The 14,242-nt window shown below is 39.0% G+C and overlaps 8 protein-coding genes across 8 annotated transcripts; 2 read left to right on the top strand and 6 right to left on the bottom strand.

The window, feature by feature from the left end:
- Positions 1-959: 959 nt before the first annotated feature.
- STE4 (G protein subunit beta) lies at positions 960-2,270 on the top strand (the record flags this gene model as incomplete). The annotated part of the gene is made up of 1 exon (XM_453363.1): positions 960-2,270. The coding sequence occupies one exon, from the start codon at positions 960-962 to the stop codon at positions 2,268-2,270; it is 1,311 nt and encodes a 436-aa protein (XP_453363.1).
- Positions 2,271-2,379: 109 nt separating this feature from the next.
- KLLA0_D06809g (uncharacterized protein) lies at positions 2,380-2,946 on the bottom strand (the record flags this gene model as incomplete). The annotated part of the gene is made up of 1 exon (XM_453364.1): positions 2,380-2,946. The coding sequence occupies one exon, from the start codon at positions 2,944-2,946 to the stop codon at positions 2,380-2,382; it is 567 nt and encodes a 188-aa protein (XP_453364.1).
- A 558-nt stretch (positions 2,947-3,504) lies between these two features.
- On the bottom strand, positions 3,505-4,383 carry KLLA0_D06831g (uncharacterized protein; the record flags this gene model as incomplete). The annotated part of the gene is made up of 2 exons (XM_453365.1): positions 3,505-4,266; positions 4,375-4,383. The coding sequence occupies 2 exons, from the start codon at positions 4,381-4,383 to the stop codon at positions 3,505-3,507; spliced, it is 771 nt and encodes a 256-aa protein (XP_453365.1).
- A 508-nt stretch (positions 4,384-4,891) lies between these two features.
- AIM41 (Aim41p) lies at positions 4,892-5,449 on the bottom strand (the record flags this gene model as incomplete). The annotated part of the gene is made up of 1 exon (XM_453366.1): positions 4,892-5,449. The coding sequence occupies one exon, from the start codon at positions 5,447-5,449 to the stop codon at positions 4,892-4,894; it is 558 nt and encodes a 185-aa protein (XP_453366.1).
- Positions 5,450-5,811: 362 nt separating this feature from the next.
- RUD3 (Rud3p) lies at positions 5,812-7,200 on the bottom strand (the record flags this gene model as incomplete). The annotated part of the gene is made up of 1 exon (XM_453367.1): positions 5,812-7,200. One exon carries the CDS (start codon positions 7,198-7,200, stop codon positions 5,812-5,814), a length of 1,389 nt encoding a protein of 462 aa, XP_453367.1.
- Positions 7,201-7,583: 383 nt separating this feature from the next.
- RFC1 (replication factor C subunit 1) lies at positions 7,584-10,091 on the top strand (the record flags this gene model as incomplete). The annotated part of the gene is made up of 1 exon (XM_453368.1): positions 7,584-10,091. One exon carries the CDS (start codon positions 7,584-7,586, stop codon positions 10,089-10,091), a length of 2,508 nt encoding a protein of 835 aa, XP_453368.1.
- Positions 10,092-10,120: 29 nt separating this feature from the next.
- Positions 10,121-12,739, bottom strand: STE13 (Ste13p; the record flags this gene model as incomplete). The annotated part of the gene is made up of 1 exon (XM_453369.1): positions 10,121-12,739. One exon carries the CDS (start codon positions 12,737-12,739, stop codon positions 10,121-10,123), a length of 2,619 nt encoding a protein of 872 aa, XP_453369.1.
- Positions 12,740-13,230: 491 nt separating this feature from the next.
- On the bottom strand, positions 13,231-14,124 carry RPL5 (60S ribosomal protein uL18; the record flags this gene model as incomplete). Its single annotated transcript, XM_453370.1, has 1 exon — positions 13,231-14,124. One exon carries the CDS (start codon positions 14,122-14,124, stop codon positions 13,231-13,233), a length of 894 nt encoding a protein of 297 aa, XP_453370.1.
- Positions 14,125-14,242: the final 118 nt, after the last annotated feature.

The following is a 14,242-nucleotide window of genomic DNA, read 5'->3' on the forward strand; positions in this document are numbered from 1 at the left end:
CACATCATTAACCGTTCCTGGTACCGGAGACCTTTTCCCCTGTCACCGAAAACTGAACGCAGTAAATGCCATAACGCCATAGTAAATGTATCTAAGTAAGGTGTGAGAGCTATGTGATAGTCTGCGTCTGTATTGAGTGTTCGCGTAGGCTTCCTTTATTTTATTTTTTCACCTAGCGTGGAGATCGTCTTGCAAAGAGCGACAGTTTTTGAGGTTGTCATTTCACAAAAACTTGGTAAGATCTGTCTTGTTTAAGAGAGGCTTTTCTAGGCATCATGTGAAATATACAACGCTGTTTCACTGGGGAGCTTCGACACTGGCCCTTTTGAGGATACAATTCCTCATGCTGTAGAACGAGACGCTAAGGAAAGCACGCTTGAATATGTGCATTGATATCTTTTATATTACTTTTGCTTTTATTTGGAGTGTCTAAATCCATGACTGGAAGTTTGAGCTGCAATTAGCAATTGAGTTACATAGCGAACTAAATAAGGCATTGGTTCATTAGGATTTAACAGCAGTACAGCATATACATCGAAGTTGACAATCTGTTAAACAAGTGAAATAGCAGAGAAAGATTGCCTGTACAGCTTTGGTTCGGAGGTTTAATGTTGTTTGCAAAAATGACATGACTTTTATGCATGATATATATATACATGATGGAAGAAATATGGTCGTTTCCTTTCGCGGCGTTAATGGGCATTTTTGGTACATTGCCTTGTTCATATTTGTAGTAAATTAGTTTGTTGTGAGTAAATTAGGGATATATATATATATGAAGGTCCTGGAGAGGAAATCAGCAGAAAGGACGAAATCTGTTTCAGAGTGCCTCTTAATCGAATCGCAGATTCTAATGCTGGTGATCATTGATTGAAGTTTGCAAAGTTCGATACTTACTCATTTCATTTCAACCCCCTTCCTTTCCTTATTACAGTGTCTAGTTGCAAACAGCATCCAAGATGGAAGTCGATTCAGCAGAATATGCAATTCGTCCACAGGAACTGATTGTGCACGATTACCATTATCCCAATATGAATTCAGCTGGTACAGTGGAGGACAAAATAAGGACAGCAAAGACGGAGTGCAAGCAGTTATACGACCAAATCAACAGAATTAAAGGCAAAATTCAAGACACTCAATTGATGAACTTGTCTCACGGCGTCAATTCATTACACGAGTTAAACTTACAACCGGTTCGAACTTTGAAAGGACATAATAATAAAATCTCAGACGTAAAATGGAGCCAGGATTCGGCAAGCGTACTCAGCTCGAGCCAAGACGGGTTTATAATCATATGGGATCCCTTCACTGGGCTTAAAAAAAGCGCTATCCCCTTGTTATCCCAATGGGTCTTGAGTAGCGCTATCAGTCCCAGCGGAAATCTGGTTGCAAGTGCGGGTTTGGACAATCATTGTTCAGTGTATCGTGTTTCAAGAGATAATAGAATACAACAGAATGTGATTTCCATCTTCAAGGGCCATACCTGCTACATTTCAGCTACGGAGTTTCTTGATGAGAGGACTATTTTGACTGCAAGTGGTGATATGACATGCGCTATGTGGGATATTCCTAAAAGTAAAAGAGTTACGGAATTTATAGATCACTTAGGCGATGTCTTGACCATGGATTTACCACCAGCAAACACTGGTCGATATGGTCATAATTTCATCACCGGAGGATCGGACGGGTATGCGTATCTATGGGATGTTAGACAGCCGAATTCAGCCCAAAGTTTTTTCATCAGTGATAGTGATGTTAGTGCCATCAAATTTTTCAACAATGGAGAATCCTTCATGGCGGGTTCAGATGATGGTAGCGCTAGGTTATTTGACTTAAGAAGTGATTGTCAGATATCGACGTACTCATTTTCAGACGGTTTACTTCAGCAGCACCAGCTTCAACAACAACATCATCCTCATCCTCATTCTCATGCTTATTCTCGTATTCAAAAAAATCGGTATGGCTCATCCTCTTCTTCAACTTCGTCTTATCCAATTGTAAAAACACCTCAATCTTTGAATTTCAAGGAAAGTTGTATCGAAGATCAAGGAGTCATATCAATAGATTTCAGCTCTTCTGGTAGATTGATGTACGCTTGTTATGCGGATTACGGGTGTGCAGTATGGGATATTATCAAAGGAGAAATGATTGGCAAAGTTGATGGTCATCGAAACAGAATAAATGCCGTCAAGACGAGCCCTGATGGAATGGCAGTAGTGTCTAGCTCATGGGATATGACCCTAAAAGTTTGGACACCGGTTCATCAGTGAAATGATGAACTGAGAATGGTAATGCATATCGAAAAAAGCCGCAAAATAGCCCTTATAATACTACTGAAACCGCTCAGTTTGGCTCTTGTTCATCGCAGTAAGTGAAACTTTAAGATGCAGCTGAGGAAGCCTCCACCAACCTGCAAATTTTATTGAGCAGCTGGTTCGGAATTTGAGACAATAATATTACAATGTCATCCTCTTGATGACGTCTCTTAGCAATTTCTTCAGATACCGGAGGAAATGTAACAATTGTATTAATTACCTTTTGAATAGTATCAACATCAGATACCGATATAAGATTAATAGCCCTTTGTAAGTTTGTAACTTGACCCAAACTTATTTCATCTTCATTGTAAATTGGTACACTGCCAGAATTTAATAACTCTTCCCGCAGTTTGGTTTGATGGTAGGGAAACCTTCCCTCATAATCAACATTGTACGCATTATTATCGAAGGATAGTTCGTGATGAAAAGTGTAAGTTGTCGAGCAAAATTTGACCTTTGCTATTATCTTTAGCTCAAACTCACCCCAACCTTGCTCATCTAGGGTGAAGGGAGGTTCCGTGAGTTTTCGTAGTGGTCGTTCAAATGTGGGATGAAGGTGATAGGTAACATAATCAAATAAGGTGGCCGGTTGCTCGTTTCCTTCTTCATCTAATATAAATAATTGCATTCTCCATTTCCTTGTCGGCAGTTCGTAGACTTTAGGAGCATCTGGTAAAATAATTTGTTGAGTTTTGACTCTTATTGTTCGAGGAACGTAAGGCTGATATGTTTGTAAACAACCACTTGTTAGTGACAATGCTGCTAGTGACAAACGTTATGGCAATATTAGATTAAAACATACCATTACAAAATCTTTTTCCATTATGTTAAGTGTTGACTTGATGCCAATACAGTTTTCTATCGACGGCTTGCGGACCGTTGTGCTACAACAATAGTAAAACATAATGGAGTATTGTGATATGCTATCATGTAGAATTTGATTCAAACTATTATTTTTTTCAGAGATAAGCTCATCGGTAGGAGGTCGACAATAATTAAAGTCAAGTCCAAGGGCGAATTCAATCAAATATTTCAGTGCAATTTTCCCTAGGCTTGATTTGTCTATTCATTATAGTGTTCATTTGGTACTTTTTCTGCAAGCAGTGCCTGTTAGTGGAGATGTAAGTTATAAAATACAACTACATAATTGTAATGGTTAAATTAGATAAACATGTGAGAGGTCCGGTTACTCGGTGTTTTTCTTGACGTATTCCCATAAACTCTTCAATAGACTTTCAGGCAAGCTATATAAATCAATAACGAACTCACCTTCTTCGATATTGTTCGTAATATTCATTTCTGGAGTTTTGTTATCAGTTATCATTTGTACTACTCCAACCAATGTATCCTCGTTTAGTTTTGTTAAGCCAAATGCTAACTTTTCCAAGTTCACAGAGCCTTTCACTGTTGAAGCGGAGGCGGTCTTGGCTTTTTTCGTTTTTACATCACCATTGACAGTAGATGCTTTTCTCTTGTCACCTGGAGTGGTGGCAGCTGTCGCTGTTGCATTTGGAGTTGCTGCTGCTGTTGATGCTACTTCATCGACAGGTCCACTTTTCTCTAGTTCTGCTCTTAGAAGAGGCTTATTGGTAGGAACTTGGATTACATGATCAATTTCATAGGCATCTTTCATGAAATGTAGGTCGTGAGTTATCTTCTTCTCGCCCCCTTTCTCAAGAAGATGCGCACTTATCAACAATTCAAAGCCACCCCAGCCTTGTTCTTCAATTCTAAAAGGAGGTTCCGTGAATGTTCTATGAGGGTTTGCAAAAGTTGGATGCAAATGATACACTACCTTATCAAATATCGTGGCTGGAATTTCGTTTCCTTGTTCATCCAAAAGAACTAATTCAATGGTCCATTGACGCATAGGAAAGTTTTCTACTGGAGGTGGTACATCCGGTAGGACAGATTGCTTGGTCTTAATTCTGACCGTTCTCTTCACAGTCTGTTTCCGAAATATTGAATAAAAGGTCTGTTAGTAAACTCATTGTGAAAAGAAACCTTCTAAAAACGAACTGAAGAAGCTTTTCAGTCTTTTTTAATCATTACATACCGACACCATCGTTGGTTGATTTGATTGGGGGTTATAAGCACGTCTAATGTTTCTCTTCTGGATATTTTCGTACTTGTAATTGCCATTATTTATCTCTGAATTTGAAATTTAGTCAATTCATGTTTTCAATGTTTGGTGAAATTTAGAGGAAGTACTACAATAAGGTGGAGGAAGGCAGTTGAAGATGCATGCAAGAGTTACGATTATGCTATTGTGGAGAGAGCAAAAGACTATCATGTCCATATTCTCCCCACTTAGTAGTTACCAGAGAGTATTGGTTACTATGTTTTATCACGTGATCTGGCAAAGCATCCTAGCGAACAACATGGCTTTATCAGAAGTCTTTAGATAGAGAATTGTTCACGTGAGTCAAATCCATTGCTGCGGCTTGATATTGCATAATTGTAAGTACATTTATTTACGGGATTGATGTGCCTACTTAATCACAAGGGCGTCATTCATCGGAGTTTTTTTTTTAATGAATGACTCTGTACAAGTTTGGTTTTAGCTAGGTGATTTATTGGAACACTTTCTTAAATTGAGAGCTAATACTGGACCTGATAGCAGCTGGAGATGCCTTCAATTCGCCTGGTAGTGTTTTCCAGTCAATTTTTCCGAAGACCTGCTTCAATTGTATAGATGGCTCTGATTCTTTTAGATCTGTTAAAATCTGCACAACACGAGCGTCTACTTCCTCCCTAGAAGCAACAGGCAAGGCAGTCTGATAATTCTCGAGGATCTTTATCTCATTGGCTTCTTTCTCTACCAAATCTTCTCTCTTATTTTTAACAAATTCAGCGATGGAGTCCTTCCTTTGCGAGATTAACTTGGCGTACACATCATACAATACAAATTCATCTAGATCCTTATCCTTACTGTCAATTTCCTTGTTCTTAATTGTAGATAGTACACCTCTAATGGTTGTCTTTCTTAGGTTGTCTTTTGCAAGCATTGCCTTCTTCAAGTCTTGTTTTAATGCAGCGATCCCATCAATGTAGCCTTGAGAACTGGCAAATCTAACAAAGGTTCTGGTCGTTGCAGTAGCGCGAACGCTTGGGATAACACATCTTAACATCTTTGTATTCGCTAATGATTTGGATGCTTGTCTTGAAGATTGAACCAAACGATCAAGATTATAGAAGGTCTATTAAATGTAACGTTTCTTTGTATTTGTTCATAGGTGCCGGTGTCTTTTGGGTTACTTGAATTTTCATAGAAATTATCATCAAGATGCAATTTTATTACCGTTGATCGGTTAAGTAAAAAAAAATATTCAGTGCAAGTCGCGCTTTTCTTTAAGTTTGTTCCAGACGGCTTATGATATTTGACTGGATTAGTGAATAATTGAACTAACTTAGTCTATATATTTATGTGTTAGAACGTTTATAGTACAAATCACTTTTAGAAAGTTTCTGCAGGATGACAGCCAAAGCGCAATCACTTCTCGCTTTCCTTTTCTAGGAATTCAGTCCAGAGAGAAACGAAATTCTGGGTTCGCGATTCGGAGTTTGTATTGCTCATATTCTGAATGAGACCAGCTTGAGTCTTTTTATCGGTGTCCCAGTTAAGGAAACTTGAAATTAATTCCAAGACTTCAAATTTCTTTGGATCACCTCTTGGGATAGTAACAAATGAGATGAAAAGGTTAGATATCAACTCTTTGTCGACACTTTCAGAATCATTGTTTTGCTTTAGCATCGCTAATGCTTTTGTTAGATGTTCATTTAATATGATAGCCTCGTGGCGTAGTTTTCCTATCTGTAGAACTCTTTCTTTCACCTCTCGTTCAAATTTCTCCTTTAATGCTACATCTTCACTCATGGACGCTACTTTTGCCCTCAAACTATTGATTTCGGTAGCTTTTTCTTCATTATTTTTCGTTAATTGTGCTATTTCCTCGGTGAATTGGTTGACTTCTGTTGTCCGTTGTTTGGTTAGAGTCTCAATAGTAGTGTTGTTATCATTTATTTGCTTTTCTAAATTTGACATTATATTATCAAGCTGTTTCTTAGTTTCATCACTTTGTTCTAATTGCTGTTTGTAGTCAGCTATCTGCTCTTCTAAATCTCTTTTATCTTGTGCCTCATTGTTGATGATAATTTCTAAATTATCGATCTGAGATTTTAAGCTTTTGACTTCAGATTTAAGACAAGAAGTAATGTTAGACTCCTCGTTAGATGCCTCGTTCAACTTAGATTCCAATTCTTTGATTTTGGACTTGAATTCTGAACATTCATTACTCAAATTTTCACATTCTTTATTGAGATTGACGATTTCATCATTCAAAATAGAAATGGTTTGCTTGTCCTCTTGGATTTCTGAATCAGCAGATTTTAGCTTCTGTTTTAAATTTATATTCTGATTCTCATACTCATTCAACTGCTCACGAGTGTTTTCCAGTTCCTGTTGAGCTTGCTTCATTTGACTGAACACGGTCTTCATAGATGAGATTTTACTCAAAAGAGTGTTATACTTCAATTCGTACTGATCTCTTTCCTCTTTAACACGCTGTAGATCGTTCTCCTCAGAATCACTGTGCGGTTCTGCCTCTGCATTAGAGTTTGTTGTGGCTTCGTGTGATTGCTGTTCCTCTGGTTCAGGTTTCGATGGCTTGTCATCTGTTTTCACAGTAACAACCGCTTCCACAGTTGACTGGTCAGCACCATCAGAGTTTTCTAGAGAATCATCCGGTACCGCGACAGCTTTAGCGCCATCATTTTCAGGAACCACTTCTTGGACTGGCTCTGTAGCCTTGACATCTTTTGCTGAACCAGCAGACTTTGATTTATTGTTACTGTTGTTGCCCTTCTTCTTGTTCTTGGCCATTTTTTTTCTTAATGCGGTCAGATGCCAATTGCTGTTTGGGAGCCCCTAATTTTGACAGGAACAACTATCCTTGATCTATGGGTTATATGCCAAGGTCACTTCGGTACTCTAGATTTATACGTTGTGCAGATGAACAAGTTGTAGAAAGCCAATTCATTTCTTTCGATAGTCTATATACGTCAACATCGTTCGTTTTTCTTCAATCTTTAAACCAACAATTTAAATGTTAAAATCATAGAAAACCAGGAAAAATACCAGTAATAACGAGAACATCGCTGATAAAACAGAAACTGACAAAGCGTGAGTGTCGGATATAGATGTGTTAGAGGGTTTTCAGTGTTATCTGATTCTAGTGTAATAGTACAATTGAAGTGGTGTCCGAGATGGGAGACATAACGGATAAATTGAGAGCTGCAAAAAATAAGAGGGCAGGGCACGGAACAAATCATGCTTCACCCAAGAAGCCCAAGAAGGTCAAGAGCCAGGCTGCTGAAACGATTGACTTGGATTTGGATGACGACGAACTAGAATTGCTGGCGTCACAACCGAGAAGAAGCCGGAGCAATACTACCGCAGCCGATGAGAAAGAGCAGTCACCTGCAAAGAAACCAAGGATAAGTGAACCTTCATCGAACGGATTGACTAAACCAGACGTTAGTAGGGTTAAAAAAAGCGATTCTCCGCAAACTGTAAAAGAGCTTTTAGACTCTATACCTTCTGTTGATCTTGATAATGTTACGACGAAAGAAGCCACGCAGTTTTCATGGAAAGGTGCAGGAGGTGATGGTTCTGGTGCATCCAGTGAATTGGAGATCCCAGAGGGTCAAGCAAACTGTTTGCTCGGGCTAACCATTGTATTCACAGGTACTTTGCCTAATCTTGACAGATCTACCTCAGAAAATCTAGCAAAGAGATATGGTGCTCGTGTCACCAAATCTATTTCCAAGAACACATCCGTTGTTGTGTTAGGGGAAGAAGCAGGACCTAAAAAGCTCGAGAACATCAAGAAGTTGGGTATAAAGGCCATTGATGAAGAAGGGTTCAAGAGACTAATTGCAGGTATGCCTGCAGGTGGTGGTGATAACCAACAAGCAGACAAAGCTAGAAGGAAGTTACAAGAACAACAAGAACAAGCGATGAAAGAAGCTGAACAAATGGCGAAGGAACAAGAGGAACGTGAAAAGAAGGATAAACTATCGGTGGGAAAAGATGTCAATCTTTCAAGTAAAAGTACTGTTACTGAAGACAGTAAGTTATGGACCACGAAATATGCGCCTACTGATTTAAGACAACTTTGTGGTAATAAAGGAGCCATCCAAAAATTGAAAACTTGGTTAGAGAGCTGGAGTTCTGGGAAAAAGCCTAGTATGAGAGCAGTGATGTTATCAGGTCCACCAGGTATTGGCAAGACGACAGCCGCTCATTTAGTGGCGAAATCTTTGGGATATGATGTTTTAGAGAAAAATGCATCTGACGTTCGTTCCAAGGGTCTGTTGAATGCCAGTGTCAAATTTGCGTTGGATCATAAATCAGTCATTGGGATGTTCAAAAGCATATCAGATGACCATTACTCTAAAAATGGGAAACGTTTTGTAATTATCATGGATGAAGTTGATGGTATGAGTGGAGGTGATAGAGGTGGTGTGGGACAGCTTGCGCAGTATTGCAGGAAAACCAACACCCCTATGATTTTGATCTGCAATGAGCGTAACTTGCCCAAAATGAGGCCATTTGATCATTCCGTCTTGGATATACCTTTCAGACGACCAGATGCACAAGCTGTTAAGGCCCGTCTTATGACAATTGCGATGCGAGAAAAATTTAAACTCGATCCTAACGTTATTGATAGACTTGTTTCAGTTACTCGCGGTGATATGAGACAAATAATTAATCTCCTATCAACGGTTACTACAACTTCTAAGTCCATCGGAAGCGATAATATCAAATCGCTGTCTGACAACTGGGAGAAGAACGTCGCTTTGAAAATATTTGATATCACACCCAAGCTTTTGAGTGGAGGCATATACACAGAAAATGGAGCCAAGCAATTTCCATTATATAAGAAAATGGAGTTATATTTTGACGACTTTGATTTTACACCTTTGATGATACAGGAAAACTACACCTCAACAACACCTACTTTATTAAGAAAGGGCCAAACACATCTAAATGCTGTTGCTGCTGCTGCCGAATCTATTTCAGAGGGAGACCTTGTCGACAAAAAAATTCGTAGTGCCGAGCAGCAGTGGTCTCTGTTGCCTCTACATGCTGTCTTATCAACTGTAAGACCTGCCTCAATGGTCGCCGGTAATGTTACCAGAAGGATTAATTTCTCGGCCTTCCTAGGGCAGAACTCTAAGACGGGTAAATTTTACAGACTTTTACAGGACATTCAGTATCACACAAGGTTGAGCACTTCTACGAATAAAATGGGATTACGTCTACAGTATATGCCAACAATGAAAAGACATTTACTTGACCCTCTTCTTCGTGATGGTTCTGCCGCGATTGAGAATGTTATTAATTTCATGGACGATTATTACCTTTCAAAAGATCATTGGGACTCGATAATGCAATTCTATGTTGGTACTGATGACACCACAGCAGCATTAAAATCGATACCATCCAGTACTAAATCAGCTTTCACTCGGGCCTATAATAATGTCTCGCACCCAACTCCTATAATGAAACTAGGAGTAAGCACTGGAAGGGCCACTGCTGCGGCACGTCCAGATTTCGAGGATGTTGTCGATAATGACGATGAGGTCCCAGTAGAAGAAGAGAATCCTAAGGACGAAGATGAAATCGATTTTAAGAAAGATAAATTCATCAAGCAAGTCGGTAAAAAGAAAACCAAATCCAAAACAAAGAAAGTTTCTTCCAAGAAGTAATAAAATGCAGTTCGTAACATCTATAAAAACTATTCTAAACTGTCTAACCTCCCTAAAAAGGCATCCTTAATCCAAAAATATATCTTCTCATATACCATTCTTTGAGCATTGTGGAAATAAATTGAGTGGTCGGAATCTGGGAATATATGCATGTCATAATTCCGAACACTATGCAAATTAAAATTGTCTATTAGTTCATAAGTATTCTGGATGTGGACGTTATCATCTGCCGTACCGTGCATCAACAGAAATCTTTTTGTGAACTTGAAGGAGTCATAGTCTTTGATTTTAGCGTTTTTGTCATATGCATCTGATGAAAGGGGTGACCCCAAATATCTTTCAGAATATACTGAATCGTAATATTTCCAGTCAGTCACCGGAGCAACAGAAACTCCATATTTAAAAACACTTCCTTTATCAAATTCAAGGGTTTTCAAAGTGGTAAAACCTCCGTATGACCATCCCCATATTGCTACCTTGTCTTGGGCAATTACATCCTTTTGAGTTTCGATGTACTTTTTTGTGACATTAATGATATCACGGGGTTCCCAGAAGCCGATGTTTCTGTTGGCCCAACTTTTAAAGTTCCATCCTTTTCCACCTGTGCCCCTTGGCTCGATTTTCAGTACAATAGCATTTATACTAGAAGATATACTCTCTTCCAACGCTGAGGAAAATTTGGTGTTGAAAGTCTCTGAGCCAGGACCCCCGTAAACATAAACCAATAAAGGATATTTTTTCTCCGGTTCGAAAGTTTTCGGTTTTATTTCAACATAGTTTATTTCTGTGTAATCCTCCAGTGTGATTTCCTTGTAATCCGTTACGGGGTAGTCGTACATTTGTATAGCCTCTTCGATGTGTTCATTTTTTGTAAGAAGTATTTTACTGTGATCATCTTCCGAAGCGTTGAGCAATTGCCACAGATCTCCGGCGTAGGTGTATGGAACATCTGGTCCCAGATACTGTTTAATTGCAAATTTACAACTAGTGGACAATGTAAACTTTGAATACTCAAGCACTTCTGTTTGCTGTAAATTCAGTGTTGCACTGTTATCTTTTAATGAAGCGGTATGGAGCTGCAGGCCCATTGGATGAAACAAATTTGATTGAAAGTAAACAATTTCAGATTCTCCCTCCACACCCAAAATTTCTTTAACTTCCCAACTTCCTTCAGTTATCTGTCTTGGGTTTGTATCCTCTGAAGACGCAAAATGAAAAATGTGATGGTACCCATTTTTATCTGGCAAAATATCCAAAAAACCCGTATTTATATCTTGACCTTTCCTGCGAACTACAATAATTTCTTTGCACTTCTCAATCCAACCATTATATGTGTTGGCATCTCTAGTTAGTAATCGCTTTGTTTGATTATTTTCACTATTGAAGATCATCGTGTCCAAAATTTTTGATTCACGGTCTGATACTTTGAACAATAAATTGTTATTATCGACCCATTTTGCATAATAGAGCAGAATACCTTCTTCTTCTGTTGTCTCTTTAATTGCGTTCAAAGAATTATTAGTCAAATCATAAAGGAACAAACAAATGACAGGATTGGAAGCACCGGGGAGCGGATATTTCATACTTCTCAAAGTAGGAGTCTGTTTACCATTGATGAAAGTCTGATAGTTATAATTACTAACCTTCGCGTCATCTATTCTTGAAAAAGCAAGTTTGCTGTCGTCAGGAGCCCACCAAACAGCTACATCATCAGCCAGAAGCTCTTCTTCGTAGACCCAATCTGTTCTGCCGTTTAAAACGTAATTCGAACCGTCTGAAGTTATCCTGTAAATGTCACCTTGGTCATCGAGGGACTGAACGTGAAGATCGTTATCTTCAACGAAGTAAATATACCTATAACTGGGAGAAAAGTGACAATACGATAGCCTGGGATGTGGAGATTTTGAATCCTTTCCCTTCACAGGAGTCAATACGGACGTTTTCAAATTGTACAGCCAATACAAGCCACTTGAGGAATGTCTATACTCTTTAATAACATTTGAGCCGAGGATGGCATAATCCAAAGAATAGTCGATGCTAATAGATTCAAGTGAATATTTGTGTTCATTGAAGGTAAATTGTAACGGAGAAATCAGCTTACGAAAATCCTTATCATTAAGTCGTTTCGCTACTATAATATCATCTTTTTGAGAATTTTTCTCCATCGTTAAGTAAAGCCCGGAATCCTTTTCTTTCGGTATGTATTCAATTGCCGGAGGTGCTATAAATTTAAAAGTATCTTCGCGGCTAACAAAGGTCCCATTCAAAAATGCATCAATTGTGAATCCTCTTTTGTTTATTAGATATGTGGTATCGTCTGTCGCTGTACCTAAATAGATGCCTTGGAAGAAGATATTCATGATTAAAATCGTACCCAGAGTACCAATTAGCAGTACCGTCAACCACTTGATCCAAACTATCCATTTATTAGAATAAGAACCGTAATCCCACACTGACAATTGCCTTTCCACATCTAATTCATCGTGCGGGCTTCCTTTCGATAGACGTTCTGAATCCGATTCCTGGAAAGAGTCAAGTTCAAAGTTTACCACTTGCTCACCCTGGGGAATGGTACTCAGTGATGACACGCTGGAATTGAGTCTCTGTAGAAACATATGTGGGTTCGTCCTCTTATGAGTTGTGGTCATTGCGAATGATAAAAGAATCAACAAGTCCTACCCGACAAAAGGCCAAATGCTCAACCGGCGAATCGAACCTCTTGTCAGTGTAAATTGTTGACTTATATAAATCCTGGTATCTTGAATTCATCGCGGTTCACTGTTGTGCATGCTGGACATTGTTATTTTACATCGATGTTTCTTCTTTTTCAGGGTTTGTTCGAGGATTCTTTCAAAATAAGAACATCATTTGAACCCAGATTAGGGAAAGATAGAAACAATACACATAGAACCATCAAAAAAGGCAATTTCCATAGCTTTTGAGGTTAGATGGGAGAGCGTACTTCATTTTTGGGAACCTCAATAAATTGCTAGTAAGAAGCGGACATTGCCTTAGTTTTATATAGGTCTCTGGGGAAATTGTTTGCTCAGATTTTGAACAAAAAGAGTTATGATCGATTAAAATATATTTACTTTAATTAATAAGATAAAAATGTAACGCATAAAGATATTTGTTAAATTTATTCTTGAGGAGCCAAAGCAGAGATCTTGGCAGCAACACGGGCCTTTCTTTCTTCTCTGGTCAACTTGACTTGTCTGTATTTCTTGGATTCAGCAGCGTATTGTTCCTTGGTGAACTTCTTTTCAGTTGGCTTGAAGGCTGGGTCTTCTCTGATAGCAGCGTGAGCATCAGCGTAGATGTCTTCGACGGCATCGGCATCGATGTCATCGGCCAAGTAACCCTTGAACAATTCTCTGTATCTTTCTTCATCATCATCGGCCAATTCTTCCATGTATTGGGAAACGTGACCACCGAAGATGTAAGTTCTCAACAAATCAGCGTCCAATTCTTCAGCTTCGAAGTCCCAACCTGGGAATCTGTTTTCAGAGTGAGGAACGTACAAACCACCGTCAGAAGCACCCTTCAAAGCACCGAAGATTCTGGCACCGGTGGTGGTTCTTTGCAAACCGACATCCAAGTAGACCTTGAATGGTCTTGGACCGTCTTCAACAGCTTCGGTCAATTCGTATTCACCTTCAACTTCTTCAACACCTGGGTAGGTTTCGTCCAAACCCAACTTTTGCAAAGTTCTTCTGGCCAACAACAAACCGGTAGCGTAAGCAGCAGACCAGTTAGTCAAACCATGGGTAATACCGTATCTTGGTAGTTCGTGAGAGTAAGCAGCGGCCAAAACAATGTCACCAGTGATGGTAGAAGAGACGATTTGGGTGATGATGTCCTTGTTGGTGAATCTAACAACCAATCTGTACTTTGGAGTGTTGTACTTAGCCTTGTGTTGAGCGACTAATCTCTTTCTGGCATAGTAGTCAGTCTTACCTTCTCTTCTTCTTCTGAATGGAGTTTGGTATCTGGAGTGGTAAGCAGAGGTCTTGATGTCCTTGATGAAAGCCATGGTTGATAGATTGCTACGTTACTGGGGATCTGAGAAGAAGATTCAATTACAACATATAATAAAATAAAAACACAACACAAATCAGTACAACAAGCAATTGAAGTTTAAACACATCTCA

This window comes from Kluyveromyces lactis (genome assembly GCF_000002515.2).
Source record: "Kluyveromyces lactis strain NRRL Y-1140 chromosome D complete sequence".
In the NCBI taxonomy this organism is placed as follows: Eukaryota; Fungi; Ascomycota; class Saccharomycetes; order Saccharomycetales; family Saccharomycetaceae; genus Kluyveromyces; species Kluyveromyces lactis.